The 23,011-nt window shown below is 36.1% G+C and overlaps 1 protein-coding gene across 2 annotated transcripts in view; it reads left to right on the forward strand.

Annotated features, from left to right (window-relative positions):
• PELI1 (pellino E3 ubiquitin protein ligase 1) overlaps window positions 1-23,011 on the forward strand; it is a 55,185-nt gene that overhangs the window by 20,000 nt on the left and 12,174 nt on the right. For both annotated transcript variants that reach the window (XM_058551097.1, XM_058551098.1), the window contains exon 2: window positions 21,615-21,754. In XM_058551097.1, coding sequence (XP_058407080.1) covers window positions 21,684-21,754 — 71 coding nt within the window. In that variant the 5' untranslated portion in view covers window positions 21,615-21,683. The remainder of the gene's footprint in view (window positions 1-21,614; window positions 21,755-23,011) is intronic.

Genomic DNA, 23,011 nt, shown 5'->3' on the forward strand with positions numbered 1-23,011 from the left:
TTCATTTTCTGGGTTTTAAAAACTACCCTCTCCCCCCCACACACACCTTTGTATCTCAATTTTGATACAAACAGGTTCTCAGGTTTGAGTGTGAAGAAGGCCAGTTGATATTTTTCATCTACCCAATATTAGCCTGAGCTGACTTTACTTAAAAGGGAACTGGATTTAACAGCATTCCTTCTTTTCAGATATCTGGAGTATAGAATATAGATTCTAAATGATATGAATGGGAAGAGTCTGTTTTTATCTGAAATGATTGATTGGAAAAAAGTCAATAAACTAAGGTGGGAACTCGTTTGAGAAAAGGATCTTTACCTGTCTAGTGGTCAGTCCTAACAAATGTAGTTAGAGGGAAGCTAAATTCTGACTTTCAAATGTTGACGAGGCAACAACCTAGATTTTCCAGGTTAGTTCCAGTTTCAGGTCCAGTAATCTTTTGACAATGAGGAAAAGAATGATGGTTAACAAAACTGCAGTTGTTGCAGTTAAGCTCTCACTGGAAATAGAGTTGGAGAAAAAAGGTTAAAACAGCATTAAATGAATATATTTTGAACACAACAAAGTTCCAGAAGGCATCCACTTCCAATTCAAGCCATATTCATCAGTGTTAAAAACCTGAGTCACTTACCATTTTTTAGGAAACATTGCTGTGATGTCATAATCTACTAAAGCATAGTCTCCCAACAAGTTTATACAGAATCATGCCTGTTTGAAAAATTTTTAAATCAACTCTCAATGGCTTGGAATTTAATGGGTTTTGTGTTTTCATTCTCTCTTGTTTTGTTGCGGTTGTTTAATAAATATCAGCAAAAGGGTTATGTAACAGCCTGGGCTTTTGCAAATTAATATGCTTTAAAGGAATGTTTTTTCTAGTCTTGGTAGTCTATCCATTGTTGAAAAAATATAGTATAAAGAGATTTTCTCTATTGTCAAGATACAAGGGAGAATCAGTAATTGTTCTCATACTTTTCATTTATACTGAACTGAATTTTTTTAAGTGAGGTTTTATATTTTGGTGTACAAATATTGAAAGTCATAACTAATGAGTGATTTCTTTAGTTTTCTTCCAACTCACCCCACCCAGCTCCTCATCCCTATTGGTAAACTCATCCTTAGTCAAATTTGTCCTGATTCTCACTACTTAAAAATATGAAAACCACATCAACATCAAACAGATTCCTTTGACCAGTTTTATTCTGGCTAGTTTTAAATAGTTTATTTAATAAGCATCCTTCAGCTTTATGTACAGTTGCTTATTTCTTTCACATACTTGCCTTCCAGAAATATGTATGCAACCGATCTCACTCGAAGAGAGAGCCACATTATTGGTCCATTCTTGATCCATTCAACCTGAGAAAAAGGAGAGATACAAACCCATTTCTGCCTGGTGACCCCAAGGGTCTCCACCCTTCCTTAGGGAAAGAGCCTTCCCTCTGGGAGAAATTGAACAATAACATTCACAAATGCTGAGGGAGCCCACACCAGCCTTCTGTATTCATCAATAGAGATTTTCATAGATAAACACTAAAAAATTACCAAGACATTGTGAATTAGTAACTAGAAAAAGGAACCATGCTGTCTGTCTTTTATGGCTTTCTTTGGTTTACATCCATTTCGTCTTAATGCATTTGGCATATATTTTCCTCTCCCTCTTCAGATTAGCTTCTCTTACATCAGTTTAATCTATTTGGAAAGATAACTCTTTCTTGGAGATGACTTCCCAAGAATGCCCAAAGTTGGGGCCGGCCCGGTGGTATAGCAGTTAAGTTCACACGTTCCACTTTGGCGGCCCAGGGTTCACCAGTTTGGATCCTGGGTGCGGACCCTCTCACCGCTCATCAGGCCATGCTGAGGCGGTGTCCCACATAGAAGAGCTACAACTCTACAACTGTGATACACAACTATGTACTGGGGCTTTGGGGAGAAAAAAGAAAAAGAGGAATATTGGCAACAGATGTTAACACAGGGCCAGTCTTCCTCCAAAAAAAAAAAAAAAATGCCCGAAGTGAACTTTTTGTGTCTACCACAGCCTGTATTTTGGATCAGACTATCCCAGCATTCCACCTGAATTTGGCAAAAACACATTTTACCGTAATGCGGTAATAAACAGACTAAAAATTTAAATTTGACATAATACATTATTTTTATCCTAGACATTGCCAGACATCGTCTGACCCTGGTTTGCCTGATTGTTTTTTGCTGTGTAGAGTGGTAGAAAGGACACGTGCCTAAATTCAGATCCCAACTTCTGCCACTTAGTTTCTAAATGGCAAATTATTTAGCCTGATTTCCTCTTCTGTCATAAGACAGTTGTAAAGATTGAGTTTAACAAATGTAAAGTAATTGGTACCTGCTACGTAGTAGATATGCATATTTTTCTTCCCCTTTTTGAAACCTTGCTTAAAGGCTTTTGATTAACTCCAGAGTAAAGTTCAGTGTCTTTACCATGACTCTTAAGGCCCATGATATCGCCCTTCTTTGTCTTTTAGCTACATCTCATTCAGTTATTAAACATTTATTCGGTGCTCACTGAGCTTATAGAGACATAGTCCTTGATATCCACAGACTTAACTATTTATGGGTCTCCTAACCAAACCCTTCACTCCAGGGAACCTGCTAACTCACCCTTTCCCGAGCACATAGTACAGTTTTTTCCCCTTGCCTTTTTTATCTTGATGCATGTTCTTTCACATGAAATGGCGTTTCTCCACTTATCAAAATCTAGTCTGTCTTCCAAGGTCCAACTCAAATACCTCTCCTCCTATGAAGCTTTCCTTGGATCCTCTTCCACCAAAGTGGTAACACTTTACTTTGAAGTCTTACAGTACCTTTGGTCTTTTACTTTAATATGGTACCTGTCCTATACTGATTTGGATTGGGCTGATTGATTTATACCTTTTTTTCATAACTATAAATAAGTGCTGGTATGGGTAATCATACCTCTTGCATTAGTTTGAATACTCCCAAAGCTTCTGGCACTGCAGTGAATGCTCAGTGATATTTGTTGGATTAGTAATTGCATTGTTAGTGACTCTAGATGCACAAAATTACAAGTAGGGAGACCACAGTTTGAAAACTGCTCAAACATCTAAGTTAATTAAACTTAGGGAAGCCCACAATTTGCTATTGTTAGTAGAAAAATCATTAATAAGCATTTAATAGAAAGTACTAGTCTAGAATATTGGAAGAAAAGTGGCTCTTTATAAGCCTGTTGTTGAGAGATATCATCATCTGGTAACCTAGAAATGTTAGTTTTTTAACTATGTTTAGCTATTTAGCCAAATAGGATGGTAAACTAATATTTCTAGCTAATATTTCCCTTTATAATAAACTGGTAAACATAAGTAAAGTGTTTTCCTGAGTTGTGTGAGCCATACTAGTAAATTATGGAACATGAGGAGGGGGCCATGGGAACCCCCAATTTATAGCCTGTTGGTCAGAAGTAAGGGTAGCCTGGGACTTTGAACTGGTATGTGAAGTAGGGCAACCTTGTAGGACTGAGCTCTTTAACTTGTAGGATCTGAGCTAACTCAGGTAGGGAGTGTCAGAATTGAATTGAATTGTTGGACACCCAGTTGGCATTGGAGAATTGATTAATTGAATTGAATTGATGAATTGAAATATCCCTTAGTTTGCGTTCATTGAAGGCGATATAAGATGTCAGCAAAACATAATCCAAAAATCCAGGTCTACAGTTAAAGCTAGATTGAAACAGAATATGAGATTAGAAATTCCAAGCCTAATTGTGAATTTCATAAATTCTGGTACAAAAAGCAGTTGGTTCCGGAAGGTCTTCAGCTCTGTTTTTTAAAACATGTATCTTGTAGAATGTTCAAATAATTATTTCCTTCAGTTTCTCTGGTTCAAGAAGAAGAAAAGAGTTAGAATAGCCAGAATTTTTAAACTTATGCAAGTTCTAAAGTTGGATAAGTTCTTCTGATCTTTTGTTCTTCAAAGGGTCAGTATTTGAATTCCAGATGTATGCCAGCATTCAGTGATCTTGAGTCTATGGCAGTTTTTTTTTTAACATGGTAATGCTTTGTTATTTATTATAACAGCTTCATTAAGATACAGTTTATATACCATAGTGTGCCCACTTGGAGTGTATACTTCAATGGTTTTTAGTATAGTCAGAGAATCGTGCAACCATCATCACAATCAGTCTTAGAACAATTTATCACCTGAAAAAGAAACCCCATAGCCTTTAGCCATCACTCTCCCTTCGATCCCCCATTCCCCACCCTCCACCCCAACCCCAGGCAACCACTAATCTTACTTTCTATCCCTGGATTTGCCTAGTCTGGACATTTCATATAAATGAAATCACACAATATGTAGTTCTTTGTAACTGGCTTCTTTCACTTAGCATAATGTTTTCAGTTTTTCCATGTTGTAGCATGTATAAGTACTTTATTCCTTTTTCTTGCCGAATAACATTCCATTTTATGGATATACCATATTTTGTTTATCCATTCTTCAGTTGATAGACACCTGGGTTGTTTCCACTTTTTGGCTATTATGAATACAATGCTACTATGAACATTCATGCACAAGTCTTTGTGTGGACATATGATTTCATTTCTCTTGGGTATATACCTAGGAGTGGAATTTCTGGGTCATATGATAACTTTATGTTTAATCTTTTGAGGAACTGCCAGACAGTTATCCAAAGTGACTGCACCATTTTACTTTCCTACCAGCAGTGATTGAGGATTCCAACTTTTCCACATCTTTGCCGATATTTGTCATTATCTGTCTTTTTGATTATAGCCATCCTCGTGGATGTGAAGTGGTATCTTATTGTGGTTTTGATTTATGTTTCCCTGATGGCTAATTATGTTGAATATTTTTTCGTGTACTTATTGGGCATTTGTTTATCTTCTTTGGAGAAATGTCTATTCAGATCCTTTACCAATTTCTACTTGGGTTATTTATATTTTTACTATTTAATTGCAAGAATTCTTTATATATCTATATCTATTCTTTATATATCTATTTATATATCTATACCTAGATATATAGATATTTGATATTTATATATCTAGATATAGATATATTTACATCAGATATGTGATTTGCAGTTTTTTTTCATTCTGTGGGTTATCTATGGCAGTTCTTTTGTTATCTAGATTTCTTTGGTTTGTTTAAGGAGACTTCCAGGTTTGCAAAGCCCACAATGTGGGAGTGTGAATAGCCAATTCAAGGAGGCATGGCCCATCTGGTGAACAAAAAGAAACAAATCTCCCTGGTATGCCTATCATCAAACTTTTATTTGTCTAATTTTCAGCTTTCTCTTTATAGTATAAAATTATGACAACACAGCAAAGAATAGAGCTCAAGGGAAATACTTGACCATCTCATGTGATAATACTCACATAATACAAAGTATGAGTTAACTTGTTGGCTGACTACTCTGTTCTTTAGTGCTTATGATATTGCCTCCAAAACTAATGAAACAAAGTCTAACATAGAAGTCAAAAGATCTGTTAGTTAGCTCCACTACTTAGCCCTATGACTTTATCAAATAACTTACTCTCTCTGGAGATAGATTTTTCTCATCTATATAATGAGGGAATCAGAAGGAAAATTGAGCAAGTTGAATAGGATATTCTTTAAGGTTCTTTCCAGCTTTAAAATGTAATTATATGCTACAGTAATACCAGTGACTTTTTTCTTCTTCCTGCGCCTAACAAGGAAGAATTATGCCTTGTTGAAAAATCTTAGGCCCCAATGTACCTTTTCCTCAAAAGGATTGGAGTTAGATGGATTTGGCAAGTAAAAAATTGGGCACATGTATGTATTCAGTAAAGACTTATTGTCGAATAGCCAATGCCATCTATGTGAATTTCCTTATGGGTTAAAGGAAGATGAACTAAGCTAAGCGTCACCAATGAGGTGGAACTAAAGAATGAAGTAATTTACACACCTGCTGTGGGTGTGGCTAGAGGTAAAGGGACTGTGAGGAATGAGTCCTTGATTGCATCCTTGGAAGTATGCAGAGATCATTAGAGAATAAGCAAGCTCTCAGAGGTCAGTTGTGTCCAAAGGTGAAATCAAAACCTAGACTACAACTAATAAGAAGAAAAATAGGGCCATAAGAAAAGAAGCATCTGAAAAGACCTAGAAATTGTGAGGTAAGTGCATTTTGTTTTGTTTAGTTTTTTCTGGAGTGATTTTTTAAAATTTTCAGGATACTGAAACTGTCATTGGTCCCTGAGCTCAACTGAGATAATTGCCATAAGTTCAGACATAGTAGATGAAGACAAGGAAGTTTAAGACACCTGTAAGCCAAGCCAGATATGGAAGAAGAGTGTTAGGGAAAGGTTATTGAGATTCAGGTCCATTTGCCAAAGTTTGGTAACTTTGATTCCCACCAGCCAAGAAAGCTACTTAAAATTTTGTTTTTGTATTTGACTGGCCTCCATGATGTTATTAATCAGGCATCATTGTAAATAAAGCACATGTGAAAAGCAAAAAGAAAGAAAGTTAAAAAAAAAAAAGTACATAGTCAGAATCCAGATTGGGAAAGAAAAGCTTAGAAATTTAATTCTAGCCCTTCTCTCCGTTATAAAGATGGGTCTTTGTCCCATTATAAAAATAGCTCATCATACTCACTTAGAAAATATGGAAGTTTTGTCGTCAGTGTCTTCTTAGAGCTCTTTAAGAAAAATATATTCCCTCAGGAGATTATTTGGTATAAACACAGCTTGAAATACGTAAGGAATTTTGTGTGTGTGTGTGTGAGGAAGATTAGCCCTGACCTAACATCCGTTGCCAGTCTTCCTCTACTTTATATGTGGGACTCCTGCCACAGCATGGCTTGATAACGGGTGCGTAGGTCCACACCCGGAATCCGAACCTGCGAACCTTGGGCCGCCAAAGCAGAGCACACCAGCTTAACCACTATGCCACCGGACCAGACCCATAAGGAATTTTTATACTCTTAATGCTCTATTTTTAATCATTAAGGTAGTTCATGATGATGGCATATGAGCTATTGATATCTCAGTTGCCTTAGGAGTTGAGCAAAAGATACACTTCCAAAATTAAGAGAAGTCGATATGTTGGTCTAAAGAATGGCAGGTCCTTAGGTTTTGTTGTGAAGTCAAGTTTAAGGCATAGTCAGTCACAACTACATTCTGTTTAGTATGAGTATTGGACTTGTCATGTTGGGCTTCTTGAGCAATTTCATCAGCCTAGACTCACATGACAAGGCAGGATCACCAAACAGCAAAATCTTAGAACATGCCTAGATCATTTTTACAGATATATTTCCTGGACTGGACATGTGTATACACTGGACAAAAGCAGAATACCTGAGCACATTTACTTAACAGTAACCTTAGTGGGCCTGCTGCCAGCAGAATGAGCAAAAGAAACATTATGCAAATTTACTAAAGAACATCTTCAAGGGATATGACACAGTTATGGAATGCTGGGAAGCAACAGAAGTAAACTCGCAGCTATTAAGATAGAGGGGGGTTCATTTCGTGCCAAGATATTAGGTGACAAGGTATTAGACTTAGGGCCACTAAAAGTATTTTTATATAAGAGAATATCAGCCCCTAGATTCAAGTTGAACAACAGTTTAATGGGTGGAGAGTATAGATGGTTTGTATATGTAACTTAATGAAAAGATATGAACCAGCATTTACTCTTGTGACTTAATGTAGCATGATTAAAAACATCTTTTAAACAAAATAAGCCAGACAAAGAAAGACAAACACTGCATGATTTCACTCATATGTGGAAGATAAAGCAAACACATGGATGAAGAGAACAGATTAGTGGTTACCGAGGGAAAGGGGGTTGGGAGTGGCAAAAGGGGTAAAGGGGCACATATATATATGGTGACTGATAAATAATAATGTACACCTGAAATTTCACAATGTTATAAACTATTATGACCTCAATATAATTAAAAAAAAGAAAAATATTAAATATAGTTAAGCACAAAGCAGGTTCACCTTTGGCTGTGTAGAGGAATAGACTAGTTCCATGCGCAACCCTTCACCATATGAAAAAACATTTCTTTTCATAAGAAAAGGTATGGGGGACTATGGAGTAGCAGGCAGTAACTCCTCAAATGAAGCTTACAAGTAGGACAATCTCAGAGCAGCTAAAGTCAGTAAGTAGGGTGCCTTCAGTAGCTACTTGATGGAGCTTGTACAGTCCCAACTCACCTCTGGGTACTGCGATTGTTTCTCCATTCATGAGCACCAGATGAATATAATTTATTTTATTTTAAAGTATAAAGCTGGAAATAAACAAGCATGATCAATTGAAAATATGACTGAATGTTCACCTATTCTTATGCCTAGGATAATACAGTATTTTATATAATCAGACAAAAAACTGATTCATTTGATAGTGCCAAAAGGGCCCTCTTTCTTTACATATGAATTGTATTTCTTCTGTTTTTTCAAATGGAGTGTTTCTTAACAGATTGAGAATTATACTAAATCTGTTAAAATAGGCTATTACACATCATGAAAAGGTAGTTCAGTATCTTAGTTATACTTCTGACATTTATAGAGCATTTATCTAGTTAATTCGTTCAGACTTTTAAGAAATAGCATACTCCCTTTTGAAGTACCTTGTTCCATAACTTGAAATTAAGCCTGTGTTAAAAACTGTTCTGTGCTTCCCTCTTACTTCTGTTTCTTCCCTTTTGGGCCACAGACTTCCTTAGGGAGGAGGTGAGGGAGAAGTGAATTCTCACTTCAGCCAATAGAATCTAGAATTATATAGTGTTTACCTATTTTGCATAACACAGGCCCACCCACACACGTTATGAGGTGCTTCAGTGAAAGAACACTGAGCAGACAGCTATTCGGTGTGTGATTCCAAGCGTAAGTGGGAGATGCTTTAATACTATCTGGAATTTATCCTCTGGCGAGAAGATTGTTTATCTAGCTTGTGATAGCGATGGAATAAAGAGGTAGGTGTTCTGTGGCTTAATTTTAAGTGTCACATTGTCAGTGCTTCAGGGTAAAGGTAGGGTTGTAAAAGGAATGCTTTGAGTTATAATTAATCAAATTGTTTATATTTAATTTTTTCACATTCAGCTTTAGAAGTGTGTTATGTATGAATTACATTTCCATCCATCTTAGGGAAAGGGTTGAATAAATCTCAAGCTCCAAGGCTTTTGTGTTTTTAGAGAGGCTTCACACTGTAACTCTCACCTCCCATCAGTCTTAAAGCATAAGAAAAATAACTACAGGTATTTATTGCCTGTTGACTGTTGGGCAACAGAAATCTGAAAACTCTTTATTTGTAATATTTTTCCAATCCAAGCTGCAATATTTAGTTTTTTACATGCTTCAGAACTTAATGTTGTCCACTGTTTTCTTTTGAATTATTAAATTTGAGAATTATGTTGTTCTCTGAAGGAAATTGTTTGGTAGCCAGAATGATGATGCTGTCATTGTACTTTGGTTAGCTGTTGACAGCTTATTCAGACTCTAGTTTTTTGACCATAAATCTTCTCCTGAGTTCCTCTCAAAGAGATCTAGGCCTTTGAGATAACTACAATTTACTATTTAAATATTTTCACAAGGTAGGGAAAAATTATAAAGAATTTTATTTTAATATTGAGAGTCTTGCTCTATAAGGATGTTAAGTAATGTTATTCTTCCTCTGATATGGTAGAAAGAGATTTAATAATTTTAGATCTGATGATTGAGGGGGGCAGGGGCGGCTTTTCTGCTAAAAAATGAACAGTTGTAAGTTCCCAGCAATGTTCTTTTCTGAAGCATTTTATTTTCATTAAAAGTAAAGGCATAATTAAGATTTTTTTCTTTTTATAGGAAATTCATGAAAAACTGAATCTGTTTGCTAGAGTACTGACATGCTGCCCAGTAATGTGTGTTCATTTTTTACCATATTTTCTAATCTATTTGTGAGGAGGAAGTATTCACTTTGTATATGTATAACCTGGAAGTTAAGAGAAAAGTTGCAAATCAGGAAAAATTTATCATAATAATACATATTTGTAATGTGATAATATACCAATAATCAGAGTGGAGAGAGGAAATTTGTACAAACAATCCAGCTATATGTATATATGGTTTTCCTAATGAAAAGAGTTAAATAGGAATACCATACTGACTGATTTAAAATATTCACTCTGCTAAAAAATAGATGTTCTTAGACTCCCACACACAATGTCTCTAAATTACTGCTATAAAAATTTATGGGGAAAACATGATTTGGTCAAAGAAAGATCAGCTGCTACTTTTGAGAACTTTTCATGAACCAAAGAGAAAACTAAAACTTATAAGATGAAACTTTTGTTCATTAGTGAGATTAGTAATAGTTGTCATCTTTTAATAAGGATTTCTCTCTTTAGGCTTTACTGTTAGAAACAATACTGGAGATTCATTCATAATTTGAATTTTGAACTACATTATTCTTTTCCCATTGCTTTATAATAGAGCCTATAATGGAATTTTGAAACTATAAAAGAATTAAAGTTAATTTCTGTGTAACAGCAGGGAATACATACATGAAATCTTATTTGATTTAAATGTATTGCTTTTTCACTTACTGAGAATCAAACATTTATATAGCATTCAACCTTGAAACTAATTGCAGTGATTTTTGAGGCCTTTGATTATATTTCAGGGCCTGTTATATATTACAAGCAGTAGAAAACTGGAGCTTTCTACATGGTATCAAAGTTATCTACAAAGAACAGATTATAAACATTTGTTTAAATACTAAGAAATAAAGATGAATCTCTGAGAAAATAATTAAGTCTTAAGTGATGGGGCAGCATGACCATAAATTAACCAAGTATTATTAAGACCTACTTTGTATGCCTAACTAAATACATATTACGTATTTAACAAATACGTGATTTTTTTTTTTTATATTACATTAGGTCCTTGCAAATAACTGGTTTAACTCTCACAGTTTGAATAATTTTAAGAGACCCAAAAGTCTAAGACTTGTGTATCTAGTGAGTGAACCAAGGAGATGGCCCAACATCCAAATCTCAGTGCAGCTTTGTTGTTCTCATTCAGTCCTGGTGACAAATCCTATGAGATGTGGAAAATATTGTCACCATTTTATAGGATGAGAAAATCGTGTGCTACAGAACAGGTTTTGTGGATTTGAGAATTCATGAAGGACCTGGATATTGCCCTCATGACTGGCAAAGGCCAGAGTTCTCAGGGTTGGCCGTAGGCACAGTCGTAGCTTAGTCTTCACAAGTATCTCTTCTAGTTTGAAGAACACTATCATAATAAAATAATTAGTGAATAATTCAAGAAAGTATTTGACTTTCTGGCTTTCCAAGGTTTTTTTTTAATGAAATGTATCCAAGTCACCCAGGGCTGCTGCTTCCTAACTCTTCTTTCTTCCTCTCAGCTCCCCTTTCTGTTCCCTTTCATAAACTCTTTAAGACCAGAATTCATGTGTGTAGATGGACAGAACTCAAATAAATTCAAATACTGTTAAAGATTTCACTGTGCAGCGTTAATTTAGAAGCTGTGATGTAATTGCATATACAAAGTGTTTTCTGATTAAACCACCTAGAGCATTCAATACTAAAATTGCCCTTATACATCATAACTTTTTTTTCTTTTTAAAGAAAAACCCACGAAGCATGGTTCTGCAAATTCTGGTCAGTGTGTAGATGGATCACTGGTGCAGGTATCGCTCAGTCCAGTGAGTGGCCACACTTGTGTAGTAACAACTTTGCTGACCAGAGGAGCTGTAGATGGGCAGTTTCACGTCAGAGAAAGAACATAAGACCTGGCAGGCACTGTGATTTGACAGGACAAGCACAACTTGGAAATCCTGCACCTTTAGGTTCTGAGAAGGCTGAAAGGAGGCAAACTTTGAATCTTTAATTCATTCTTCAATGCCTTTTATTAAATATAAAGGGCTTGTTTGTTTGTTTTCTATTTTTATTGTCTTTTTTGTTGTTTTTTACTTTTTATTTTGAAATTTTAGCATTAGAGAAAAATTGGAAAAATAATGCAGTGAGTTAGCATATACCCTTTACTCCACTTCCTCTACTGTTAACAGTCTATATAACCAGTGTATATTTATCAAAACCCAGAAATTAAAGTTGGTGCAATACTACAGTATTAACTAAACTGCAGACCATATTCATATTTAACCAGTCCTTTTTCTGTTCCAGGATTCAATTCATGATCCTATATTCCATGTAGTTGTTACATCTCCTTAATCTCCCCTAATCTAGGAATTTCTCAACCTTCCATGCATGACCTTGGCACTTTTATTGAGTAGTGATGGTTATTTTGTATAATATCTGTCAATTTGGGTTGATCTGATGTTTTCTCTTGATTAGATTGAGGTTATGTATTTTTTGCCAACATACTACAGAAATGATGTGTCCTCAGTGCATCATAATCAGGGGATCCATGACATCAAAATGTCTTATTACAGATAATGTTAACCTCAATCAGTTGATTAAGATCTTCCAGCTTTCTCCCACCGTAAAGTTACTATTTTCCGCCATATGATTAATAAATATCTTGGGGGAGATACTTTGAGACTATTGTTCTTGCCTTTTTTTAAATGCATGTATAACTTGGTCAGTGGTTTAGTAAAAATGAAGACTAGAGAAAACTCAGATTATTCTATTTCCAGGAGTAATTTAACTGTCCAGAATAATCATTACACAATACTTTTTTTGGAAGGGCTTTTCACCTACATAAGATTATTATGGTTTACTCCCAGAATATAAAAAGATGACCATGGACTCAGTCTTCCATTTTTTTATTTCACAGGTTGGCACCTAGATTTAAAGTGGTTGGGAAACATCTATTTTATTCATTTTTTCCAAGTTTAAATTTTATCCAAGGGACTTGTCCACTCAGCTTTAAACAATTGATTGAATTACTGAGAAAATTTAAATAGTTAGTCAATATTATAGAAGTTTATTCACATGTTAGGGCAGTAGTATTTATGTAAACTCTCACTCTTTAATACTTTATAATAGGAGAAGAGTTGGAGGATTGTCTTGTTTGTTGTTTAATTTAGTTTCCCAATGTAGTTCTCTCTACCTCGCCCCCATGTACTTTTTTTTAAACTCAACTGTTTCTACATTTGAGTTGTAATGTTAGTTTTCTTATCTATAAAATGAGGGTTATAATAGTTCCTACCTCATGAGGTTGTTCTAGGGATTAAATCAGTTAATACATATAAAATGCTTAGAACAGTGCTTGGCACAGAGACAGAACCCAGGAAGTGTTAGCCACTATGGAAAAAGGGTAACCTAAGCATGAGTTGACTGCCAGTGTTGGATGCTGACTTTAGAAAATGATAGAATTTCCCATGAATATACTTCTATCTGATGTTTTTGTTCCGAATAGCAATGTAATCCCACTGAATTTGCTGCTTCCTGCAGAATTTTGTTTGGGACTTGAGTGGTTAAACCTAGAGTAATTTCTAGTCTTATTATCATTTTAGGAACTTTGGTAATCTAAAAGAGTTGAATACAGGGCAAGCATGGGCAGGGACAGTAAAAATGTTTGAGTCTTTAGTTGTGTATTTTAAAATACATTTTCTAGATGTGGGCCATTAAGTGACCATTTTGGGGTTGGTGGCAAGGTTGTATTTAAACTCTCTTCCCCAATTAGGAATACTGCCCTGCAGTTTTCTCTTGGCTGTCACTTTTCAGGGAGTGCGTGAAGCCTTCTATCCCTAGGCATCTGGATTCACCTCTAATACATGGGTTTCTTCCTGCTGATAGCAGGAATTTGCCTTAGTGTAACACCCTGCTTTCCGCTTGGCTTCCTTTCTCCCCTCCCCATTTTTTAAACAAGTGTGCAAAGTCCACTTCATTTACTGAAGATTTTATTGTTGGCCACTACCAGGAAACAGGGTTGACAAACACATTGAGCATTGAGGAAGTGACAGAGGTTCAAATAATCTCATAAAACACTAGTCATAGTTGCGTAGTTGTCACTAGTCTATGCTTGAATATAACTTGTTTAGAGTTTATTTTTACACAGATATCTTTTCTAGTCTCTCTCCTAAATAGTCCTATAATAGGATCTCTCGTTCTTATTTAGGAATCAGCCCCACCCAGCTTTGTCTGATGCGTGATTAGTGGTATCAGAAAACTGGACTACTTAACTTCTAGGAGCCTCAGTTTCCCCATTTATAAAATGGGGATAAATGATTATATTTGATATAGTTGTGATAGAAATTAAATGCGTTAATGTATGTCGAGTTAGTATATGGATTTCAGTTCTAGCTCTGCCAGATACTACCTTTTGGCTTGAACCGGTCACTGGCCTTTCTTACTGACACACTCAGTTCCCTTATTTGGAAAATGGAGTTAATAAGACTTTCTTACCACATTCACAGGGCTTTTGTGAGGGTCAAATAAAATAATCTTGTGTGAGAGCACTTTGCTAATTAACATTCTATGCAAGCACAAAATAGACCTTAATCCAAAGTTGATTCAAATTGACGCCTCTTTTTTTTTTTTTTTTTTTTGTGAGGAAGATCAGCCCTGAGCTAACATCCATGCTAATCCTCCTCTTTTTGCTGAGGAAGACCAGCTCTGAGCTAACATCTATTGCCAATCCTCCCTTTTTTTTTCCCTTTTTCTCCCCAAAGCCCCAGTAGATAGTTGTATGTCATAGCTGCACATCCTTCTAGTTGCTGTATGTGGGACGCGGCCTCAGCATGGCCGGAGAAGCAGTGCGTTGGTGCGCACCTGGGATCCGAACCCAGGCTGCCAGTAGCAGAGCGTGTGCACTTAACCGCTAAGCCACGGGGCCGGCCCCTGACACCTCTTTTGATTTAAAAGGATTCCCCCATGCTTTCCAAAGTGTGCTTTTAATTTTTCTAGGTATGGGTCCCCTTGGTCAAGAAGATCTTTCTTTATCTGGCTTCCACAGATTAGCCTTTCTCTAAACATCAGGCTACCCAGCACTGGCCTTATAGCTACTTCTATGGCCACCCCAGCTCCAGTCTCTCCTTCAACCACTTGAGAGAGGTTGCTACAATATTACAATATTTTAAATGCACAGAAATACCAATAATTAATCACCATCAAGGTAAGATGATAGTTCTCCCTTTCTCACTCCCAGCCATTCCCTTCACTAACACAAGGCTTAGTGATAATAACCCTTTAAGACATCAGTATGATGATGTTAGTAAGCAGACATTTGTTAAATACTTTACTATGTGCCAAGCACTATGCCAAAAATAGAGGAAATTCTCCTCCTAAAAACAAACTGTCATCCCCAATTTGAGATTAGAGCAGTGTTTCTCATAGGGTGAGGGTAGGAAGGGGGTTAGGGGGTGGGAAGGTGAGACATTTTTGATCATCACAACTAGAGGTGCTACTGGCATCTCGGGGGGGTGTTAAGGCCAAGAGTGCTGCGGAGCCTCCTACAATACACTGGCCAGCCACCCCGCAATGTCAAAATGTCAGTAGTGCCAAGGTTGAGAAACCCTAGTTTAGAGGAACAAATACTGTCCCTGGGAAAGATGTTCATTGCTTTCTCATCGGTCTGAAATATGTTATCCCTGTGGGTGATAGAATATCAGCATGTCATTTGGCTACCCTAAAGGGGAGGCTGGGAGTTTGCCCAGGGGGTGCTCTCTATCTTGGGAAGGGGAACATGGACTTCACTTCCTCCACTGCCTTATTGAGAAGCTAAAAGTCACTGACAAAGTAGTAACCTCATACTGCTACTGCTGCACCATTGTTTCTCCTATCCCTTCTCTCCTTTTATGGAAAAATGCTGCTTATTAATCCTGCTGATGATGAAAGAAGGAAGAAGATGATTAAATTTTCACTCTTATCAAGAAACTGCTATAAATGGACCTCCCTTCAGTCATCAGCTAGCTAACTTGGTTTCATAAAATGGCTCCACCACAAATATACCAAAACAGTTTTTTCTGTTTGAGTCATCCTTTTGAAGTCAACCACAGGGAAGCTCTAGTGTAGATGGAAATCTGTTTTATCAGAGATAATATATGCAGTCCACATTATATTTTTCACCATAAAGAAGCATCATAACATTTTCATGTTTTAAAACATTTTCCCTTTTTTTCTCAGCACCCCTTTGTGCCTACTCACTTGCTTGCCAAAATAGAAGTGTTCAAAAGGTTATGTAAACATCTGTGAAGATCTGTTTTGTCCCTTGCTTGGTATTTGTTTTGCTTCTTTTTATTTTTCAGGGCAGGAATTTTGTACTTGTGTTTAGTAGGTAGTAAGCAAAAGGCTGTGTGCAATGTAAATAATAAAAGAAAAAATGTGTTATGTTGAGGGAGAAATTTGGACAAAGATTGATTTCCCAGTTTTCCTTCTTTAGGTGAAACTAACAATTATGTATTATAGAAAGTCCTTTGGGAAGACTTGATATGAAAACAATTGTACTTCATTGACCTTTAAAGAATAAATGATTAGAATGTTGTGTCAGTCAAATTAATGAGACTATTTCTAAGAAATATATATTTTATGGCTGATTTTTCATGTTTTCCCAGCCCACACAGAAAATAACACTATTCTAGAATATATTTCTTTAAGAAAATTTGTTTAACTTGGGAAGGTCCCTGCTGATGAGAACAACATGCTTAATTTTCAAGTATCAAGCAGAGCTTCAAAGTAATAGATATTATAGAAAACAGCTTTATTATCCTAGCAGATTTTCTCTAGAATTAATGGTGCTGTTTCATGTTCTTTGTGCTAGATCACATTGGGGTAGGGCTGAATATGTGGAGTCAGACCAGCTAACTTAATTGAATACCAACAAGTGGGGCCAGTAATTGAGGCATTCAAATATACTTTAGGTACATACCCATTTCACGTTCTCAAGTGCATGACTTCAGGAATTGATTTTGAAGAATTCTATATCTTATTCAGATTTTAAAATATAGAGAATAGAGAGAGAAATTGAGCATGAGAGCACTGTCTAGCTAACTGGGCTTTTGTGAAAGATTCTAAACTATTGTAAAGATCATGAATCTTTGTTCAGAACACATCAGGATTCAGGATTCCAACAATCACCTATCAACATGTATTAGAATTGCAGTGAAAGGTTTCAGGAGAAGTAGCTATCATGGCACACTTTATTCATAGTTTAAGAATGCCAGTTATATATCTATTGATGATATGCCATTTTAAATTTAAGAAAACTGTTTATCTTGCATCATTTAAATGTATAAATAACCAATACTACTAAAGGGTTTTATTATATAGTTTTAGATTATTAAATATAGAAATAGAAGCTAAGTTTGAGTGTGTTTCTGTGATTGTGACTTTGATATCACTGATAAAACATCCCAAGATAGGCCTTCTAAGGGACCTACGTAGAGTAAGAATAAGTATAATTGGAAATATATTGTTTTTCTTGGCTAATTTGGCCAGGGGCTCTAGAAAGTATGGAATGGTGGGTAGGTGCCAACCCTTCTCTAATTCCTTGTCAAAGCTAAAAATTGTTGCTTTTGCTATAGAGGCAATAGGACTCAATGTATAGGGCTATATGCACATTACTTATAAATTCTTATGTTAGGACCAGATGGTCTCTTACATTTTTTTCCAGCTCTAAAATTCTCTTCATTCTGCTTTAGTTCCTTGATTTTTAAAAATGAGGAAATAGACAGCTTTGTTCAAAGAGAGCTAGAACTAGAACATGGACTGATACTTGCTAACCATGCTATATACTAGTGTCAGCCAGATATGGGCATTCACATATCACTTTCAGATTTTTGCCATATCTGTGTACTTACTAATACTATTTGACTTACTTCTTTAAATAAGTTTTTTTAAAGGAAATTTTTTGCTACTATAAATGGAAAACTGTCACTGCCTAAAAATAGAAAGTAGCTCTAAATAGGAATCCAAATCAAGACAACGCAATGTTATTAAAATTTAATTTAAAATTTAAATTTAATTAATTCTTGCTATTAAGTTTTTAATTCTTGCTATTCTTGGTCAGAAATGTGTCAAAGCGATGTTTTCACGTTTGATGGCAGTACCTTAATTGTCTAATAAGAAAAGCACAGTTAAAGCCTCTAATTAAGCTTCTGCTTAGCTTTTTAAAATGGGATGCTTCCTTAGAGGAGAAATGAGAGGCCATAGATACATATTTATATATTACAGTATGATTTAATGTAGATCAGAAGATCTTGTTACATGGAACCAAAATTGTTCTTTGGTTAATTTAATTTTTCTTAAAATTCTTAAATTTTTACATTGGAGGTTTTAGCTTCACGTCTGTTTCTTTTTCTAATTGGGATATTTGATCAGTATAGTTTATTTTACTTAAGTAAAGCATTTCTGCACAAGCCTAATGTCTCACAATTATCGTGACGTACCTATATATTGGTTTCTGTAACCTTTGAACAATCTGATGAATTAAAATCTGGTCATCAAAAGCAAATTCATCTGGGGAGATGAGAGGATTTTATAGTGTATTTGAATGTAGGAAATGTTTTTCTTAAAATAGTTCTTAAGCATGTTTCATTTCTTTAAAATAATTTAGTAAGCTTTTTTTTTAATTTACCAACAATAAAAGTTAGTGTGTTTGTCTCAATTGCTGGTCTAAATGTGTATGTCAGTTACAAGGGAGAAAAAGGGGTCAAAATGGCTAAGCCTTCTCCCTTTACTTGTTTTGATTCGTTGGGCTACAAATCTTGTGTTACCTTCTCTCGAAAAGTGCCTCTATACAGGCTGTATTTCATTGTACTGTAGAAAAAGACAAGTAGGATTTTTCGTTCTGGAGTTTCCTATGAAACCTACTGGTGAAAGTGTAAAACCAGGAGACTTTTATGGATTAGCTAGTAAGAGTTTTGTTATGAAACCTTTGTAACGGGTCTAACAGGAAGACCAGGGAGAGACTAGATGTAGGAAATACCTGGTCCCATTAAACTGCTGATGAATAGACATCATAGTATTGTGGGGATTGTTTATTGTAGTGATTTTTCTGGCTTATCAGAAGTGTTAGTCTTTTGTTTTTCATGCTTGTGTCAAATTTATATCTTTTAATTAAACTTTTTATTTTGAGATAACTGTTGATTCACATGCAATTGTAAGAAATAATACAGAGAGAGATCCAGCCTGCCCTTTACTCAGTTTCCCCCAGTGGTAATATCCTGCAAAACTGCTGTAAAATATCACAACCAGAATATTGACATTGATAAAGATACAGAACATTTTCATCACCACAGGGGTCCTTCCTGTTGTCCTTTTAAAACCATACCTACTTCCCTCCTACTCCGATCCCCTCGTTAACCCCTGGCAACCACTAATCTGTTTTCCATTTCTATAATATGTCATTTCAGGAATGTTATAGAAATGGAACCATTTATGTAACCTTTTGAGGTTAGCTTTTTCTACTCAGTATAATTCTTTGGAGATTCATCCATGTTGTTTCATGCATGTACCAGCAATTTGTTCCTTCTTCTTGCTGAGGGCTCTGCCACAGTGTGGATGTACCACAGTTGAATCATTCACTCAGTCAAGACATCTGGGTCGTTTCTAGTGTGGGGCTATTACAAATAAAGCTGCTATAAGCATTTGTGTACAGGTTTTATATGAACATAAGTCTTCATTTCTCTAGGATAAATGCCCAGGAGTGCAATATGTAATTGTCTTAAATATTTCCTTCACGTGCATTTGGAACCACATCAGATAGTGTTATACTTTTCACTTTGACCTTCAGACATAATGTAGAACATTCAAGAAAAAGAAAGTGTATTGTGTTTATCTGTATTTTTACTTGCCGTGTTCTTTCTTCCTTTCCGATGTTCCAAGATTCTTTTCTTTTATCATTTCTTTTCTGCTTAGCGAATTTCCTCTAGCCATTCTATCAGTAGATCGGATGGTGACAAATTTTCTTAATTTTCCTTCTTGTGAGAATGTCTTAATTTCCCCTCCATTTTTGCTGGGTATAGGATTCTGGGTTGACAGTTCTTTTTTTTTCAGTGAAAAAAAAAAAATGCCACTTCCTTCTGGCTTCTGTAGTTTCTGGTAAGAAGTCCACTATCATTCTAATTGCTTTTCCTTTCAAAGGTAAGGTATACTTTCTCTCTGACTGCTTTCAAGATATTTTCTTTGCATTTAGTTTTCAGAAGTTTAATTATGATGTGTCTGGCATGGGTTTCTTCAGGTTTATCCTGTGTGGAATTTGTTCAGCTTCTTGAGTCTGTGCTCTTGTCGCTCTTTCCCAATTTGGTTAAGTTTTCAGCCACTATTTGTTTGAGTACTTTTTCAGCTCTGCTCTCTTTCTCCACTCTTTCTGGGTTCTAGTGATACAAATGTTAGCTCTCTTACTGTAGTGCCCTAGGTCCATGCCACGAGGCTCTGTTCTTCCCCGCCCTACCCCCCCACCAGTCCATTTTCTCTCTTTGTTCAGATTGGGTAATTTCTATCTTCCAGTTCACTGATTCTTTACTATGTTCTTTTCATTCTGCTGTTAAGCCCATCCAGTGAGATTTTTATACCTTCTTGTTCTTTGCCAAGACTCTGTTTTCTTTTTCCTCTGTCCCAAACATGTTTGTAATTGCTTGTTGAAGCATTTTTGTTATGGCTGGTTTAAAATCTTTATCAGATAATTCTCTCATTTCTGTCATCTCAGTTTTGGCATCTGATGATTATCTTTTTGGATTGTTTTAAATCTTTCTAGTTCTTGATAAGATGAGTGGTTTTCTGTTGAAACCTGGACATTTTTGCATTATGTTCTGAGACTCTGGATATTATCTAAACCTTCTGTTCCCACTGGTTTTGATGACACTGTTTTGGCAGGGGGATTGGGGGTGCCTCCTTGTTACTGCCTGGAGGACATAGAAGTCCAGATTCCCTACTCAGCCTCCATTGACATTCAGGGGAAGGAGATCCTTGTTTACTGCCAGGTGAGGGTAGAAGTGCAGGCTCCCCATGTGGTCTCCACTGATACCGCTAGAGTAGAGGTGGGGGCATGTTATCAGCCAGCAGGGTAGAAGTCCTGTTTCCCTTCTTGGCCTGCCTGACACTACCCTGGTTGGGGGGTTGGGCCTCCTCATTATGCCCTCATGAGGTGGAAGTCTAGGTTCCCCACCCGGCTCTTGCTGATGTGGGTGGGGGTGGGGCCACAGTATTTTCTGTGGTGTTTGGCTGCGGTAGAGTAGTTATTGTCAGAAGTTTTCTGTCCTGCTTAGGCTGCCCCTTTCTTGTTCCTCTGACTAGAGAGAGCAAGCTTTTGTTGTTTTGTTTTTTTTTTTGTCTCTGCCAGTTGGCATTTCCAGGTTGCTGGATTCTTCAGCTCCAAATCTGGGATATTTTAGGCAAAAATTGGGCCCTGAGGTCCCTAACTGGTCTGCCTTATCTCTGCTTTTCAGATTCTTCTTATGTTTTATATATAATGTCCAGAGTTTTTAGTTGTACTTAGTGGAAATAATAGGGGAAAATACATCTACTCCATCTTCCTGGAAGTGGGAGTCCCCAAATTTACATTTTTAATCTGTTTAGACAGTCGTACCAAATATATAACCATTATTGGGGAAAATGTCACATACTTTGTATATTATGTGATGCTTTGCATAATATTGTGCTCTTGAGGACTGCTAGAAAATAAGATCTTTATTTAAACTGAAATTCATTGTTCACATTATTAATGAAAACTTTTCCCCTCTAGGAAATAATGCAAAAGGTGTCCCAAGGCTCCTGACCAGTGAACAAAGATTTGAGAAAGACAGCCAAGCTCATGTTTTCTCCTGATCAAGAAAATCATCCATCCAAAGCACCAGTAAAATATGGTGAACTCATTGTCTTAGGGTAAGGTTTCTCCATCTGATGACACGTAAAATTTAATAATATATAGTAACTTTGACATCTTGGTTAAAAGTATTTTTTTTAGAATTTGTATCCTACCTATTTCCGAAAAGGATTTAAAGCTACAGGGTAATATTACCAAATCAAGAAACTCTTTTAATTCTCATTTTTATGTCATCTTGTCAAGCGCTCAAATACCGCATAAACTTTGCCTCACCCTCACCCCCTGAAAGGACAAAGCTTCTTAAGGATGAAATGAAAAATGTATTTGTCTGAAAGGCACATAATCATTTCATTTGTCTTCCCTATCCCATCTTTTAGAAAAATTTGCCTCAGCTGACTTTACCAAAAATCCCCTTCCCCTTTAGGTCATTTCTTCTGGGTTAGCATTTATTTGTTCCTTTGCCCCTCTGAAGCGGTTGTTGTTTTGTGCGTATAGTCCTGTACTTTGTGAAACGAATTGTACAGGCATAAGGATACATGACTCTGAAGCCCAGGACCTCGCTGCTTGTTTGCTTCAAGAGTCATCTATCCATACAGCTCACACAGACACAATCTAAAGATTAAATAAATTGAAATAATGGAATCATCTATTCTTCAATCTAAACTTGCCATAACTGTCAAAACAGAAGCACAATATTAGTCTAACTAGAGATATCAGAAACTAGAAATTGCAAAATTTGCAAAAAAGCAGCTCTAAACATTACAGAATCAGGCCGGGACAAGTTCTTGTTTAAGTGAGAATGTATCCGTTATTTCAGATGAGAGAGTAAGAGAAATTGGGGAGGTAATATGGAGTTATTGAGCTTGACCGGAAGTCAGGAATCCTGGATTCCAGCGCTTATTCCAATACTGCTCATTGTATGACCTTGGGAAAGTCACTTAACCAGTCTGGGCCTTAGTTTCCTCCTCTGTAAAATGACAATTAGATAAGATCATCTAAGTTCCTTTAAGACTTAAAAAATTTTTTTTCCAAACACAGAATTTAGAAGATCGTATACTTAATATAGTAACTACAATATTACAACTTCAAATCACATAGATTTTAATGTATTAATGACAAACAGTTTTTAACTACCAAAAACTATTGCAAGTTAAATTCCTCTAGCAGGAAATTCGAGTCATTTGAAGACTAGAATTTCAAATTTAGTGTATGGTTTAAACTGCCTCTCCTAGCCCAGCAGTTTCTCAGTTAATCCTTAGCAATAGAGTTGTCTCTGTATCTGGCACTTGATGTCTTAAAATGCAAATAATGCTTCT

Source organism: Diceros bicornis, chromosome 12 (genome assembly GCF_020826845.1).
Source record: "Diceros bicornis minor isolate mBicDic1 chromosome 12, mDicBic1.mat.cur, whole genome shotgun sequence".
Classification (NCBI taxonomy): Eukaryota; Metazoa; Chordata; class Mammalia; order Perissodactyla; family Rhinocerotidae; genus Diceros; species Diceros bicornis.